At 38.4% G+C, this 18,438-nt stretch overlaps 1 protein-coding gene across 9 annotated transcripts in view; it reads right to left on the bottom strand.

Annotated features, from left to right (window-relative positions):
- EEA1 (early endosome antigen 1) overlaps nucleotides 1-18,438 on the bottom strand; it is a 160,149-nt gene that overhangs the window by 97,807 nt on the left and 43,904 nt on the right. For all 9 annotated transcript variants that reach the window (XR_013521953.1, XR_013521952.1, XM_078337018.1 and 6 more), the window contains one exon: nucleotides 866-993. Coding sequence is in view for 6 of the 9 variants with exons in the window: in XM_078337018.1 (XP_078193144.1) it covers nucleotides 866-993 (128 nt within the window). In the remaining 3 variants the exon portion in view is untranslated. The remainder of the gene's footprint in view (nucleotides 1-865; nucleotides 994-18,438) is intronic.

Raw genomic sequence — 18,438 nt, 5'->3', positions numbered from 1 at the left:
TGACAAAATAGTAGCTGAAATTACTAATTCACACATAAAAATACCTGAGAGCATTAACAGTCATATTAAAATTGAAGATCCATTCTTCCCAAAAGCACTGGTTTTCCCACATATTTCAATACATTAAAATGACCACATTTCATAGTCCTACAAAGTTGATGTGATTATATTTTCCTTTATGTAGTATTCTTTGTGTTATAGCAGATTAATTAACCAGTAAGGTTTTTTTTAAGGAAAGCATAAAGATACTTTTTTACAATTATAATGAAGTGAACTGTTTATGCTCTCAGTGGGGATAAAAGATAAGAGTTCTCTCCAATGACAAATAAATGCAAAGTTATATTGTTGAGTGCAATTCTAAGTAGTTATATTTTAGTTTACTTTTACTTCTTAAAATGGCCAAGACAAATTACCAAGAAGCACAATGTATACATGTGCGTATTGCTATACTGTTGATTATAAATGAAACTTTTAAAATTTTAAATTAAAACTTAAATTTTCATTGTTGGCTAAATTCATCATTTTAACAACTTACTATAAAGTCATGTCAGCAAATCGTATCGTTTTAAATTATACAGAATATACTAAATTCAATTTAACCTTCTTTTGCTAACTCACAATCTTCATTAATTACATAACCTATATACCGTGTTGTATAAAACATAACTTATATATCACTGGTATAACCATTTACTGGTCATGGATTGAATAGTTTTTAACAATAATCAAGGAAGGATATGCTAAATGAGGACAGATTTAAATTAAATAATATAAAAATTACTATTTTGATCAACTAATTAATCATGATAAAACAATATCATATGCATATTCCATAACATTATACTTCAAAATTATCATACTGTACCGCTTCAAAGCAAGATTAGACTCTCCTCCATGACCTGAATCATTACCAGCATCATGAACAGCTTCGTAATGTTTGAAAAGCTCATCAGCAGATCCAAGAGATTTCATACACTGGGGACATATGAAACCCTATAGAAAAAGGCAGAAAAAAGTTTCAAAATAGTATTTAATATTCTGAAATAATTTGCATATTATGAAACATCATCAAATATCTTAATCATACCAATGGTTCCATTAGATAAATTATATCTTACGGTATTCATCCCAAATTCTAATATCATGCAAAGATACTTCACTGTCTATTCTAGTTGAAGTTTACAAAATGCAAAGGAAGCCCTTACAACTGTCTTTTACATTAGATAAAGTAATAGCTGGAGTACCCAAGTCTAATCTGAAAAGCTAGTTCTAATATAGATTAGTTGAGAACACTTGCCATCATATCCTTCCATTCGCTAGATAGTCCCATTAGTAAAATAATATCTGTTCCAATCTACCTCACAGGAATGCTAACAAAAAAAAAAAGAAGGTGATGATGAAGAATCACTGAGGGGAGAAAAGTAATTCATAATCACCACAGAGCTCAGATACCTACAACAATAGACAAGTATTCTAGTCAGTAAATTTCTTTGCTAACCTAAGGCTAACACAGTAAAGGCCTAAAATTAGTGTGTAGTCCCATAAAATATTAAAAAAATATATAACTATATAACGAATCCCAGAATTATTATATGGTTAAAACTATCAACTAGAGTACTATGTTAAAAATGCTGATAAAGATCCATGTTTTACAAGTTTTAGGTTTCAATTCATTAATGAATCATAAAATCAACTTACTAGGTTACAACTTTTTTTTTTTTGAGACAGAGTCTTGCTGGACACACCCAGGCTGGAGTGTAATGGCAGAATCTTGGCTCACTGCAACCTCTGCCTCCCAGATTCAAGCGATTCTCTCTGCCTCAGCCCCTCGAGTTTCTGGGATTACAGGTGCATACCACCATGCTCGGCTAATTTTTTTTTTTTGCATTTTTAGTAGAGACGGGGTTTCACCATCTTGACTAGGCTGGTCTCAAACTCCTGACCTCCTCAGGTGATCCACCCACCTCAGTCTCCCAAAGTGTTGGGATTATAAGTATGAGCCACCACGCCCAGCTGAAACTTTTAAAAAATAATTCTCTACAACAAAATATATTAGAGTTTATCATATGGAGTAAGAATAAATAATGATTTGTTAACTTCTGTTTTGAGTGATTACAGAAAAGTATAGTTCTTAAGTGGTTGCTATCAAAAATATCTGAGAAGCACAGGTACAGATAGCTGTTAGTTACAGGACAGAATGTATAATAATAATGACTATTTGTAGAATCTATACTATGTGCTTTCCCTACACAACCTCATTTAAATCTCTCAGTACTTTTTCAGTATTATTAACTCCATTTTATAGAAGAGGAAATTAAACCTCAGAAAAGTTATATCACTTTCCTAGGATCACAAACCTAATTAAACCAAAAGATGCACAAGTCTGCTAGACAAATCCCATGTTCTGAAATGCTATACTATCTCTTAAACTCATTGACTCACCCTTATAAACCACTGCCTTAAAAGAAGCCCTTTTATCTAACTTTTTAGTGACTTTATTCAAAAAATACTTATTGACTATAATTTCAAGTGTTATCACTGTTCTCTATAAGATATAAATGATAAAAATATAGTCTTGGCCTTCAAAAAACTGAGAAGGCAGAATATATACATATTTAAAAAAATACCTTCATGCATGAAACTGAATTAATGATTAACCAGATTGTACTTAAGTTTATATTGTAGGGGTACCTGATTGCAAAGTAAATTAGCAAATTAAACAAATCACAGACTTCTCTCCAATTGTTTGTTGGTCCTATAAAATATTACTTACTAACTTCTGTATCCATCAAATTGTCAGTAGTATTCAAACTATCACACAATACTGCCAGTTGTGGTGGCTCATGCCTATAATCCCAGCACTTTGGGAGGCTGAGGTGGGCAGATCCCTTGAGGTCAGGAGTTCGAGACTAGACTGGCCAACAGGGCAAAACCCCATCTCTACTAAAAATACAAAAATCAGCCAGGTGTGGTGACACACACCTGTAATCCCAGGTCCTCAGGAGGCTGAAGCACTAGAATCGCTTGAACCTGGGAGGTGGAGGTTGCAGTGAGCCGACATAGCACCACTGAACTCCAGCCTGGGCAACAAGAGCAAAACTCCGTATCAAAAAAATGTGTGTCGAATGTTCATTGCAGCACTGTTTACAATAGCAAAGACCTGGAACCAACCCAAATGCCCATCCATGATAGACTGGACTGGGAAAATGTGGCACATATACACCATGGAATATTATGCAGCAATCAAAAAGGATGAGTTTGTGTCCTTTGTAGGGACATGGATAAATTTGGAGAACATCACTCTCAGCAAACTGACACAAGAACAGAAAATGAAATACCGCATATTCTCGCTCATAGGTGGGTGATGAAAAATGAGAACACATGGACACAGGGAAGGGAGTACTACACACTGGGGTCTACTGGGGGGAATAGGGGAGGGACGGGGTGGGTAAGGAGGGAGGGATAGCCTGGGGAGAAATGCCAAAAGTGGGTGAAGGGGAAGACGGCAGCAAAACACACTGCCATTTGTGTACCTATGCAACTATCTTGCATGATCTGCACATGTACCCCAAAACCTAAAATGCAATAAAAGGAAAAAAAAATGTGTGTGTGTGTATGTGTGTGTGTGTGTATTCATAAAACATAATACTTCAGTATCATCAATCCAATATAAATAGAAAACTCTCAACTTTGAATTACTCTTTAAATTATTTGCATTCCAAAGTGTTTATTGATAAGTTTCCCCACACTTTACACACAAACATCACATACATACGCATACATGCACACACACACACGCACGTACACAAACACACCATATCAAGGGTTTTGAAGAAGCCTTACTCCAAAATCTTGACTTTTAAAAAATATTACTGGATATTAATACTGAAAACACTATTGGCCCATTTTTCACCCTAATACACAAGAATATCCTCATGCAATCTATTCTGCATGAGTATTTCATATGCTGAAGAGTATCTATGGTAATTCATTAAATCAAAGATAAAATAGTAATTAGCAAAAATATGATAAAGTTATTACACATACAATTCTGCTAATTAAAGGTAGCAAGAAATAAACTTATTTTACTTCCATCAAATACACCACAATTTTAAAATTTCCCTCTATTACGGATATAAAAATAAAATGGATGTGTGTGGCACTGGTGCATCAATGCATTTCTGCACTGTAAGCAACAAAAAAATACATTGTAACTTTGAAGGTTCTATGGAAAGTAAGTTTTGTTTTATGAGAATGTACAGCTTTTACATATAAGAATGGCCATCCTCTCTTCCTTCTATAAGAAACAAATACAATTCCCTTTATGGATCACTGTTCCCCAAGGCTCTCTCATTGACCTCCTCCTCTTTTGACTCAGTATTCTCTCAGGTATATAATAATGTAACGGTTTCAGCTACCACTGACGTGCTGATGACTCCAAGTCTATCTATCTAGCCAAGAACTCACTCCAGAACTCTTCTGGATCTTTAACAACATGTATCTCTACCTGCATCCCACAGGCATCTCAAATACAACAAATGGAAGACTCTTTTCCCAAACCTCCTTTTCTCACCAACACCTACCTTTCATCTGAACTAGAAACCTAAAAATTTGGCTAAACTATTCTCCCTCTGACCCATTCCTAATAAAACACTAAGCATAAACATTTCTCCTTTCCATCTTCTCATCTCCATCCTCGTTGCAACTGCTCATGTTCAGACACTCAGTATTTCTTATCCAGACTACTACAATAACATTAGAAACAGTGTTCCTATATCCAGTCTTCCCTCTCCATAATTAATCTTCCACAGGGCTGCCAGAGGAATCTTTCTAAATTAGATTTTTCAATATCTTTCACCAACCTTTATCATCAACATGGCATACAAGGTTATGCACAACCATTCCCCAACAACTTATGCAGTCTGTTCTCCAGATATCCCCTCACCATACTTCAACAATACTAAATATCTGTGTTTCCCTGAGCATGCCATCAAATTTCTGTGCCTTTGTGTATACCGCTTTTTCCCTCCAGGAGCATTCTCACCAGCTTGTCAAGTTCCTATACTCACTATAATACTCAGCATATTGGATTTTTTCATCCTTATTTCCATAATGGCTACAGATGGTACTTTAAACATACCGTATTTTTCTAAATTGCATATTTATTTACTGAAATATGAATGAACCTGGCAGTGCAAAAACTGGCGCGCGCGCACACACACACACACACACACACACACACACACAAAAAGCTCTAATAGCTTACAGATTATAAAATCTTCCAAGGGAGAAAAATGAGCTAAGCAAACGGTACTCTGAGCATGTAAAAACTAAAAAAAAAAAAAAAAAAAAAACCTCTGTTCCTTGAGTGCTGATGCAAAATAAAATGTACATCCTCATTTATTATTTGTGCACATTATGTGTGACAGAATCAAGGCTAATTATTAGACTTACTGATATGTAGACAAATATTACCAGACAATGCTATATAATACAGTTATATATAAAGAATTATGGGAACACAGAAGTATCCAACTCCACCTGTGGCAGCAATTAATACTTTACAAAAATACATATTATATATGTGTCTCATCTCCATCCTCATTGCAGCTGCATAGTGTGTGCGTGTGTGTGTGTATGTGTGTGTGTGTGAGTGTGTGTGTCAGTCACTGAGATTAGGTACTAAAGAATTAACAGGAGTTTACCAGCAGAGATAAAAGAAAAGCATTCTAAGCAAATGGAGCATTAACAAAGGTGCAGGAAACACTATGAAACACAGTCATGTTACGTTTAGAACACAGAAGGCTTCTAGGTGTGTGCTGATCACAGAGCCAGAGTGATGGGCAGGGGAACAAAAGGTGAATAAATGCAATAATATCCTATGAAACTCCTGAAATGAGCAAAGGGTAGTATTGAGGTTGTGCCTCTGGACATCAGAATACAGTGATACCACTGGAGATATATGGTACTCAACACTGTCTGCTGAATGAATGAATGTTCCCAATCAGCATGTTAGTCTAGCTGCTGTTTTTCTCTTTTTCTTCAAAACCATCTGTTGGCATTCTTAGATCTCCTACCCACTGTTGTACAACACTACTAGATTTGCCTTTAGTGTAACTGTACATGTACCCCTATAATGTTTAGCCTGTCATTTCTCTTTTGTGCCTCAACTTCTGCTAGTGACTAGAAAGCAAATTAAAACGCATTCCTCAGGGAAGCTACATCCCTATTACACAATTTAATCTTCACAACTTTAGCTTTTTGACCATTGCTTCCACTTCAGGTTTGGGATCCAGATACTTAAGAGTGCCAGAAAGCTAATGATCACACTGAGGTATGTCACATCTTCTTAAAACTTCCAAATATTACCTGGTTAATACCAGAAATAAATGATTCATTCCTAATGAGAAATTTTAAAAATCAGTAACATACATTTCATTATAGAAATATTCCACATAGGCCTAGCATGGTGGCTCACACCTGTAATCCTAGCACTTTGGGATGCCAAGGCGGGTGGATCACAAGGTCAGGAGTTTGAAACCAGCCTGGCCAACATGGTGAAACCCCATCTCTACTAAAAATACAAAAAAACTAGCTGATCATGATGGCGGGCACCTGTAATCCCAGCTGCTTGTGAGGCTGAGACGGGAAAATTGCTTGAACTCAGAAAGTGGAGGCTGCAATGAGCTGAGACTGCACCACTGCACTCCAACCTGGGCGACAGAGCAAGTCTCCATCTCCAGAAAAAAAAAAAAAAAAAAGAAAATGAATTCTCCACGTGATTAGGACTTTCTTCTTTAAATAAAACTTAAATTTTGGAACATTTCTAATAGAAATAAATCTTTCTAAAATACATATAATTCCTCATCTTTTAAAACAGATGATATTAAACTTTTGCCTAATGCCTCTGAGACATAAATATTTATCACTGAATAGATGTCTTCTACCCTATTAATTCTGGCAAGACTCTTTAATTCTTATACCCACACTTTATAGTTTGTCTGCTTTGTATTTCAACAGTCATTTCTAAAAATTCTTAGCATTCTAGCTCTGGGAATGCTAACCTGCAAAAATGGGATTGGCAGATTAAGAAAAAAAGTTTATTAAAACTCATCAATCATTTAAAATAACAGTATAATAAGTTTAGAATGAGTGCCTCAGGGATGTCCCATAAACAGAGTGCATGACCATTAATTCATGGACTTTGTAAACCAATTTAATATAAGAGACTCCTTTACTTTTTTCTAAATGATCTCCAAGGTGATCAAGGTTGCTAGATAGACATTTATCAGGGAAGGGCTGTTAGCTAACAATAACACACTAAAACTAGCCAGCCACACTTATTTCCTTTAGTCATTTCAAATTTGTCACCAACTTCCAAAAAACTCAATTTACTTAAGATTAAAAACAATAAATTCCATACTCTTATTAGAGTTCGGTTATCTGTAATCCTTTCTCATCCACTGCAGCTGGGAACTTACCTTAACTAGATACTTAAGGTATTCCTGTTGTACCAAGTATCGTTTTAATTCAAAGAAAAGCCCTTGCCAGGTGCTGTGGTTCACACCTGTAATCCTAGCACTTTGGGACGCTAAAGCAAGGAGATCACTTGAGGCCAGGAGTTCTAGACTACGCTGGCCAACATGGTAAAAACCCTACCTCTACTAAAAAAAAAAAATACAAAAAATTAGCCAGGCGTAGTGGTGCCCGCTTGTAGTTCCAGCTGCTTAGGAGGCTGAGGCAGAAGAATTGCTTGAATCCAGAAGTGCAGGTTGCAGTAAGCCAAAACTGCGCCACTGCACTCTAGTTTGGGCAACAGAGTGAGACTCTGCCTCAAAAAAAAAAGAGGAGGGAGGGAGGGAAGGAAGGGAGGGAGGGAAGGAAGGAAACCTCTTACTTTAAGTGCAGAGTAGGTGAGATTATTTATTACTTTTGATTTCTGTCTAGCCCATAAAAAAGAAGAGTTGACCCACAAGGTCCAGAAGGATAACATGTGATAAAATTCTAAGCAGATTTTCAGGAATTCTTTATGCCTCCATCTTTGCTTGCACTGCTTCAGCCAGTTTAATTGGCATCCTGCTGCATGCACCCATTTTCTCCACCACAGTTAAAATCTCTGGTTTAAATGTTCTCTTATAAAGTTTTTCCTGAGTTTCTCTCATGCTGAATTAGCCACTGAACTTTTTGCAAATAATATCTATCATAGAAACCTCTTCGGGTAGTTTATCGTACCACATTCACCTATTACCTCCCTCACCTGCCAAAATATCTGCCACATAAAGGTACTCCACTAATGTGTCAAATAAGTAAATGTTGGTGAGATTGCTTTCTTATATACATAATTACCTCATAGAAGGAAAGTAATTTTTGGTCTTTCTCGCGCAAAAGGTTGCATTCTTTTATAAGATTTATACAGTATTTTTTAAAGGTATGTTTCCATTGTTTTTTTAATACCATCATGATTTTGAAAGAAAACACGTATCAGGATCATCTGAGAAATTCTTTCCAGCCTAAAGATGGGCAACACTTCCACTAACTTGCTTCCCTCCTCAGCCTTTGTTATGTGCCAGGCCCACACTACTGAGAAATATTTTTGGAGTGATCCACTGTTACTTATGAGAGTATGTCATTCTGTCACCTTCCTCAAGTCTGGGGGAGTTAAAACAAAAATTGAGACAGTCTTAGATTCAAGTTCTAATGCTGTATGTTCTCTCAGATAGGGACAATAACTGTTCATATGTAAAGTCCTCTTTTTTTTTTTTTTTTTTTTTTGAGATGAAGTCTCACTCTGTTGCCCAGGCTGGAGTGCAGTGGCATAATCTCAGCTCACTGCAACCTCCACCTCCCCAGTAGCTAGGATTACAGGTGCGCACCACCACGCCCAGCTAGTTTTTGTATTTTTGGTAGAGACAGAGTTTCACCATGTTGGTCAGGCTGGTGTCAAACTCTGACCTCAATGGCCAGGCTGGTCTCAAACTCCTGACCTCAAATGATCCATCTACCTCAGCCTCCCAAAACGCTAGGATTACAGGCATGAGCCACCGCACCTGGCCACAAAGTCCTCTTTCTCTGTAAGTGCGAAGTATTTTATCCTAAAAAGCATTTTAACACATTCATAAATGAAACATTAACAAAATAATAAAAATATAACTTACCAATGTTGGAATGATACTCACTTAATATTTTGATTTCATGGCAAAACTGATTCAAAATATTAACTTAAATTTCTGTATTTATTTATAAATTCACAAAAAGACAGGTGCAAACAGTAAGAGAAACCGTGCAGACTTCCCAAGAGCCTCTTTTCCTTATTAAAACATCTTTTAAGCATGCATAATTAAAGCAATCCAAATTCCCTTGTAGCATAAAAAGGAAAGCAACACCGAGGCAAAGAAAAACTAAGCTATTTTGAGTAACCCAAAACCAAGCTGTTAAAACAAAATATACAGGACCCACAGTAGCACTAGAGTCATTAAGAAGTTCCTGTCCTCTTGTTTCATTTTCAGCATGCACTTTCTGGTAATGCTCCAATAAATCAACAGCAGTTATACATCTTTTCATACATAAGGGGCAGATGAAACCCTGTGAAATAACAACTTTTAGAAAAATATATGGAAAAATATTTTTATAAAGCAAGACAATGCAAATAGAAATAAAAAGAAATGTGTATCTCTTTTTAGTATTTGTAAGGACAATTTTCAAGTGGTAACTGCACAAAAGGTGAAAACCTATCTAAAGTAGGACTTCTAAAATTAGTACCCATCCTTAGCCTATAAATTTGCATTGGTTCAATTTATTTTCATTATGGTATCCAGTTACTTCAGTTAGAATATTCTTTATGATTTTTTTTTAAATCTTTGTGTTTATGACACTTAGTCCTTACTTACATAAGACCTATTATCAGCAAATTAGCTTTTGTTTTATTTTATTGATTGATTGAGACAGTTTCACTCTGTGGTTCAGGCTGGAGTGCAGTGGCGCCATCTCAGCTCACTGCAATCTCAGCCTCCCGGGTTCAAAAGATTCTCATGCCTCAACCACCTGAGTAGCTAGGACTACAGGTGCATGCCACCACACCCAGCTAATTTTTGTATTTTTAGTAGAGACAGGGTATTACCATGTTGGCCAGACTGGTCTCGAACTCCTGACCTCAGGTGATCCACCTGCCTCGGCCTCCCAAGGTGCTGAAATTACAGGCATGAGCCACTACACCCAGCCGAGATCAAGAAATTACTGGCAAGTATAATGAATACTTTCACGTTATATAATGTTCTCAACAAAAAAGTTCTCCTTGAAAGTAAATTAATGGAAGTAATTTTCAGTCTTTACTATATTCCACTAGCCTGAGATAACATTCTTGCCCACACCCATAATTCCCAGCAGATGATTATTCCTTCTAATTTTCTGAGCCAAATAAAACCATTTCAAACAGTATTTCAAATTCCCTATACCTAACAGTATCGATATTTTAAAATATGGGCTGTTATACTGATTTATGTATGGCTTAAGTTTTTGTCAAATAACAATAATAGGATGAGGGGCCAGGCATGGTAGCTCATACCTGTATCCCAGCACTTTGGAAGGCAGAGGCAGGCAGATCACTTGAGGTCAGGAGTTTAAGACCAGCCTGGCCAACATGATGAAACCTCATCTCTACTAAAAATACAAAAATTAGCCAGGTGTGGTGGCATGCATCTGTAATCCCAGCTACTCAGGAAGCTCAGGCAGGGGAATCATTTGAACTCAGGAGGTGGAGGTGGCAGAGAGCCAAAACTGTTGCACTCCAGCCTGGGCAAGAGAGTGAGACTGTCTCCAAAAAAAAAAAAAAAAACCAACAATAATAGGCGTGAACTTGGGCTTCAACCAATGCCTGATAATATGACCTTAAGGAAATCACTTTGCTTTGCTAAGTGTAAGTGTCCTTATCTATAAAATGGGCCTAATATTATCACATATTCTTCTAGAGTTATTGTATATGTAAAATACTAAATATAGTGCCTGAGACATTGTAAGTGCTGAACCAATAGGAACTGTCATTAGATGTCTATTTAAAGATGAAAGGGAAGGACTGAGAGACTAGATAAAAAGATAGCAATTAAAAACCTAGATTACTCAGCAAGGCCAAGGAAATGATGTAGTGAGAATATGAAGAATAAAGTCTGTCAGATGATAGACAATTATGGTAAGGAATGGGGAGATATGATTTTAGTATTTCAGGTTAAACTATTGTGCCTGATGATACAGTAGAAGGTATTGCCATGGAATTGAGTAGCTAGAAAAGAGATAATAAAGATCATTGATACTGACAACATTAAGGAACTAGGAGGTTAAAATGTTCCTTGACACTGGGAGGTCACATTTGACACAGTGACGTTGACCCTGGAAGGTTAAAATGTTCCTTGACCTCCCAATTCCTTAATGTTGTCAATGTCAATGATCTTTATTATCTCTTTTCCAGCTACTCAAATCCATGGCAATACCATCTACTGTATCATCAGGCACAAAAGTTTCACCTGAAATATTAAAATCACAAATCCCCATTCTTTACCACAATTGTCTATCCTCTCAAGCCCGGAGAGATGGCTCGTGCCTATAATCCCAGCACTTTGGGAGGCCAAGGTGGGTGGTCACCTGAGGTCAGGAGTTCAAGACCAGACTGACCAACATTGAGAAACCCCATCTCTACTAAAAATACAAAATTAGCTGGGTGTGGTGGGGCATGCCTGTAATTCCAGCTACGCAGGAGAATGGCTTGAACCTGTGAGGTGGAGGTTGCGATGAGCTGAGATCATGCCATTGCACTCCATCCTGGACAACAAGAGCGAAACTTCATCTCAAAAAAAAAAATGTTAGTTGAGTTATCAAAGTCACTTAGGATAATAGCAAGGAAAGAGAGGAAGCAAATGTCAGATGAGAAGCAAGACAGGGTAGCAATTAAGAGTTAGGCTTGGGCTTGAATCCTGGATTCATATCACTCTTAGTAGCTACATGACCTTCAATTTCCTCAACTGTTAAGTGAAATAACAATAACATTTACTTCATATGGATTTCATGACACTTAAATAAGATAATACATGCAATAAACTTATCATTATACCTGGCACAAAGAAACATTCAGTAAATGTTAGCTATCATTACTGTAATTATTCCTTTTGTTAATAACCCTTAAAGATTATCCAGAGGATGAAAGTGAGGAACATGAGTTTGTTTGTTTTTTTAGCTGAAGAGTTGTCTTCCAGAGGACCACAGACTCAAGTGCTAAAACTACAGAACAATTCCTCTTTAAAAGATGCTTCAGCCAGACACAGTGGCTCACACTTGTAATGCCAGCATTTTGAAAGGCTGAAATAGGCAGATCACTTGAGCCCAGGAATTTGAGACCAGGCTGGGCAACATGGCAAATCCTCATCTCTACAAAAATGACAAAAAAAAAAAGAAAATTAGCCAGGCATGGAGGCATGCACCTATAGTCCCAGGTACTTGAGAGGCTGAGGCAGGAGAATCACTTGAGCCCAGGAGGTCCAGGCTGCAGTGAGCCATGTTCACACCACTGCACTCCAGCCCAGGCAACAGAGTGAGACCCTGTCTAAAAAAGAAAAAAAAGAAAGAAAAGAAAAGAAAATCATGTTTCATTTTTTTGTTTTGTTTTGTTTTTTGAGACAGAGTCTCCCTCTGTTGCCCAGGCTAGAGTATAGTAGTGTGATTTCACTCACTGCAACCTCTGCCTCCCCAGTTCAAGCGATTCTCCTGCCTCAGCCTCCTGAGTAGCTGGGATTACAGGTGCCTGCCACCACGCCTGGCTACTTTTTGTATTTTTAGTAGAGACAGGGTTTCACCAAGTTGGCCAGGCTGGTCTTGAACTCCTGACCTCAGGTAACTCGCCCACCTCGGCCTCCCAAAGTGCTAGGATTATAGGCATGAGCCACTGTGCCTGGCTGGTTTTTTTTTTTTTTTTGCCATCAGTTTTAGGCTGCCTTTCACTTTACTCTTGTTTGTTCACTGTTAAGTTTCCAATATACAATCATTCATTCAAAAAGTATTTACTTGCTGGTATTCTACCATACAGTAGGGTAACTGTAGTCAACAGTGAAACACTATATATCACAAAATAACTAAGAGAAAGTCTTTTGAATGCTCTCACTACAAAGAAATGATACATGAATGAGGTCATGGGTATACTAACCACACTGACTGGATTATTATGCAACATAGATATGTATGAAACGTCAAATTGAAACCCACAAATAGGTGCAATTAAAATTGTCAATTTAAGCCAAAAGCGGTGGCTCACGCTTGTAATCCCAGCATTTTGGGAGGCCAAGGCAAGGGATAACCTAAGGTCAGAAGTTCGAGATCAGCCTGACCAACATGAAGAAACCCCGTCTCTACTAAATATACAAAATTAGCCAGGCATGGTGGCGTATGCCTGTAATCCCAGCTACTTAGGAGGCTGAGGCAGGAGAATTGCTTGAACCCGGGAGGCGAAGGCTGCAGTGAGCCGAGATCATGCCATTGCACTCCAACCTGGGCAACAAGGGCGAAACTCGCCTCTAAAATAAAAAGTGTCAATGTAAAAAGTAAATAAATTTTTTTAAGTACTATATGATTTTTTTTAAATTCAAAAAGTATTTTTTAAAAATTCAAAAAGTATTTACTTGCTGGTATTCTACCATACAGTAGGGTAACTGTGGTTAACAGTGAAACACTATATATCACAAAATAACTAGGAGAGAGTCTTTTGAATGCTCTCACTACAAAGTAATGATACATGAATGAGGTCATGGATATACTAACCACACTGACTGGATTATTTTTTTTTAAAAATCATATGGGTGGCCGGGCACTGTGGCTCACACCTGTAATCCCAGCACTTTGGGAGGCAAGGCGAGCGGATCACCTGAGGTCAGTAGTTCAGAACCAGCCTGCCAACGTGATGAAACCCCGTCTCTAATAAAAATACAAAAAAAAAAAAATAGCCAGACATGGTGGCACATGCCTGTAATTCCAGCTACTTGGGAGGCTGAGGCCAGAAGAATTGCCTGCACCTGGAAAGCAGAGGCTATAGTGAGCTGAGATCCTGGCACTGCACTCTAGACTGGGCAGAGCAAGACTTCATCTCACATAAAAAAAATCATCACATGGACATGTGATTACTATGTTCTAGCTATTGTGGTATGGTGCTAAGAATACAATAATAAATAAGACAAAGTCTTCACCCTTCAGAAGCTTACAGACTCTTTGAAAAAGTTACCAAAAGAAATTACATTTCAGGCTGGGCACGGTGGCTCATGCCTGTAATCCCAGCACTTTGGGAGGCCACGTTGGGTGGATCACAATGTCAAGAGATCAAGACCATCCTGGCCAACATGGTGACACCCCGACTCTACTAAAAATAAAAAAATGAGTTGGGCATGGTGGTGCACACCTGTAGTCCCAGCTACTTGGGAGACTGAGGCAGAATTGCTTGAACCCAGGAAGCGGAGGTTGCAGTAAGCCAAGATTGCATCACTACACTCCAGACCGGTGATAGAGCAAGACTCTGTCTCAAAAAACAAAACAAAAAAATTACATTTTATAACCTTTTTTGTTGTTGTTGTTACATAGGTATACACGTGCCAAGGTGGTTTGCTGCATATAACCTTCTAATCAGAAAATTTTATTAGATCCACATTCAAAATGTATTCAGAATCTCAGCACCCCTACGGCTACCACTCTGCTCCAAGTCATCCTCACACTATACATAGATCATTGTAATAGCCTCCTAATACTCTCTTTGCTCCTACCCTTACCCCACTAACAGTGTATTTTCAACACAGCAGCTATCGTGTATCCCATAAAAATGTAAACCTAATCTGGTTATTTCCTTGCTTAAAATTTTCCAATGGCTTCCTACCACAGTAAGAATTAAAAACTAGGCCGGGCGCGGTGGCTCTCGCCTATAATCCCAGCACTTTGGGAGGCCGAGGTGGGTGGATCACGAGGTCAAGAGAACGAGGTCATCTGGTCAACATGGTGAAACCCTGTCTCTACTAAAAATACAAAAAATTAGCTGGGCATGGTGGTGCATGCCTGTAATTCCAGCTACTCAGGAGGCTGAGGCAGGAGAATTGCCTGAACCCAGGAGGCGGAGGTTGCAGTGAGCCGAGATTGCGCCATTGCACTCCAGCCTGAGTAACAAGAGCGAAACTCCGTCTCAAAAAAAAAAAAGAGTTAAAAAAACTAAAATCTGTATAATAGTCTATAAGACCCTACAAGAGGCAGGCCCAATGTCTCCTTGGCTCACTATGCTAGAGCTACTGGCTGCCTGACTTCTTTTTCTTGAGATGGAGTTTTGCTCTTGATGCCCAGGCTGGAGTGCAATGGCTTGATCTCAGCTCATTGCAACCTACACCTCCCAGGTTCAAGTGCCTCAGCCTTCCAAGTAGCTGGGTTTATAGGCATGCGCCACCACGCCCGGCTAATTTTGTATTTTAATAGAGATGGGGTTTCTCCATGTTGGTTAGGCTGGTATTGAACTCCTGACTTCAGGTGATCTGGCCATCTCGGCCTTCCAAAGTGTTGGGATTACAGGCGTGAGCCACCACACCCAGCCTCTGGTTGCTTTTTCAACATAACAGGCATATTCTCACCTTAGAGACCTGTTGTTCCACAGACCTGGAAAAATACTTGCCCCAGAAATCCACAACTCATTTCCTCAACTCTTTCAGTTCTTTTTGCATTATCCCCTTCTCAGAGAAGTCTTCCCTGATAACTATTTAAAATTGCAGCCACTAAGACCACTTTATATGCTCCCTTTCCTGTTTTATTTTTCTCAGTAATACCAACTGTCTAAGTTGATACATGATTTATTTATTTATTTTTGAGGCAGGGTCTGCTCTATCATCTCAGCAGGAGTGCTGTGGCACAATCATGGTTAACTTGCAGCCTCGAACTCCTAGGCTCAAGCGATCCGCCCACCTTAGCCTCCCGAGTAGCTGAAAATATAGGTGCATGACACCACTCCTGGCAAATTTTCTTTTATATTTTTTGTAGAGACAGGATCTCCCTATGTTCTCCAAGCTGGTCTTAGGTGATCCTCCACCTTAGCCTCCCAAAGTGCTGGAATTACAGGTGTGAGCCACCATGCCTGGCCAATACATGTTTAGTATGTTTTTATTTTTGCCTATTTCCACACACTTGAATGTATGCTCCATCAGGGTAAATATTTTTTAGTTTATGCTAACAAATGAATAAACGGGAAGCCTTTCACCCATCCTACCACATGACGACACAGGGATAAGGCACCATCTATGAACCAGGAAATGGTACCTCACCAGACGCCAAATCTGCCAGTACCTTGATCTTGGATTTCCCATCCTCTGGAACTATGAGAAATAAATTTCTGCGGTTTATAAGCTAGCAAGTCTATGGCATTTTATAATAGCAGTTTGTGATATTTTATAATAGCAGTCTGAAGTTACTAAGATAAGCAGGTGAGGTACAGACATTAGCCTATGGAAAAGCCTCAGAGAAAATTTAAAAAACTTGGCACACTATAAAAGCAGAGAAAGTTCAATATGTCTGCATCAAAGGGTATCAAGAAGACTATGGGAAGAAATGAAGCTATAGAGGTAAAAAGAAAGCAGACCATCAACAAATAAATAAATAAACAACAAAAAAACTTCTAGAACAAGCTAAAGAATTTAGACTTTATTCTAAGGACAACTGATTGAAAGCCATTAATCTAGGTGTTTTGATTTTTGTTTGTTTTTTTTTTTTATTTGAGACAGAGTCTTTAGCACCTAGGCTGAAGCGCAGTGGCATGATCTCAGCTCACTGCAATATCTGCCTCCCAAGCTCAAGAAATTCTCGCGCCTTGGCCTCCTAGGCAGCTGAGATTACAGCCATGCACCATCATGCCCAGCTAAAGTTTTTTTATTTTTTTGTATTGTTAGTAGAGACAGAGTGTCTCCACGCTGGCCAGGCTTATCTTCAACTCCTGGCCTCAAGTCATCCCCAGCCTGGGCCTCCCAAAGTACTGGGATTACAGGCATGAGCCACCATGCCTAGCCTAACCTGGGTTTTAACCAGGAAAATGGCATAATAAAATCTTAACTATATTTTAAAAGAATAGATTCAATTAGGAGGTGATAGGAGGTGGGTAACATTAGACAAATGTTAGAGAAGATAGGAGGTGGGTAACATTAGACAAAAGGAAGACAGTTACAATAATATGTGAGAGTTAATGATTGATGGCAGTCTGATTAAGGCAGCAACAGAATGGACTAACATTATTACTTGAGCAATTTGAACATAAAAAGTTTTCTGAGGAGGTGATAATTGAAATAAAATTATTATTATATATTATTATTTGAGACAAAGTTTTGCTCTTGTTGCCCAGAGTGGAGTGCAATGGTGCAATCTCAGCACTTGACGACCTCTGCCTTCTAGGTTCAAGCGACTCACCTGCCTCAGCCTCCCAAGCAGCTGGGATCACAGGCATGTACCACCATACCCAGCTAATTTTGTATTTTTAGTAGAGATGGATTTCACCATCATGTTGATAAGGCTGGTCTTGAACTCCTAACCTCAGTTGATCCACCCACCTCAGCCTCCCAAAGTGCTAGGATTACAGGCATGAGCTACCTCGCCTGACTAATTAAAATAATATTTAAAGAAAGGAGCCAGCAGGGGAGAATGTTCCAGGTAGAAAGAACAAGTAAAAAGACTTTCAACTAAAGTTATAGGTTTAACAAAAAAATAGGTCAGAGTAGCCAATGTCAATGAGCAAAGGGGAGAATAAAAATAAATGAGATTTGATAGGTAAGTAGAAGCTACATATGGAGGGCCTTACAAACCATGATAAGATATAATGGAATTGATTTTGCATAATAGGAAGCCAATGAATTTTTTTTTCTTTTCTTGCTGGAAAGAATAACCTCCAGCACAAGCTAGAAGCAGGCACTTCCTAAAGCCAATAAAGATTTTAATTGAGGGAATGGCCTGATCTGATTCCAGTCCCTCTGGTTGCTCTTTGGAGAAGAGCCCTAAAGTAACAAGGATAATAATACACTCTTATGATCATCCAGGTGAAAGACAATGATGGCAGCAGAAACAGAAAGAAGAGGATAAAACCAGGCACGGTGGCTCACACTTGTAATCCTAATGCTTCAGGAGCCAAGATGGGCAGATCACTTGAGGCCAGGAGCTTAAGACCACCTTGGGCAACATAGCAACACCCCTCTCTACAGGAAAATTAAAAATTAAATTTCTACACAGCTTCCTTTGAAAAAAAAAAAAAAGGAGGTTGGGGAACAGACTGAAGATACATCTAGGGGCTAAAATGAATAGGAGTTATCGTGTATGAATACTGTAGATGAGAAAAAGGAAGAATCAAGTTTGCTCTGAAATCCTTAGCTTCAGTATCTGAGATTTTCTACAATTTTCAGGTTTCTAAGA

The sequence above is a fragment of the Callithrix jacchus genome, chromosome 9 (assembly GCF_049354715.1).
Source record: "Callithrix jacchus isolate 240 chromosome 9, calJac240_pri, whole genome shotgun sequence".
Taxonomy (NCBI): Eukaryota; Metazoa; Chordata; class Mammalia; order Primates; family Cebidae; genus Callithrix; species Callithrix jacchus.
The sequence above is the reverse complement of the archived record's forward strand: the minus strand, read 5'-3'. Positions and strand labels throughout refer to the sequence as shown.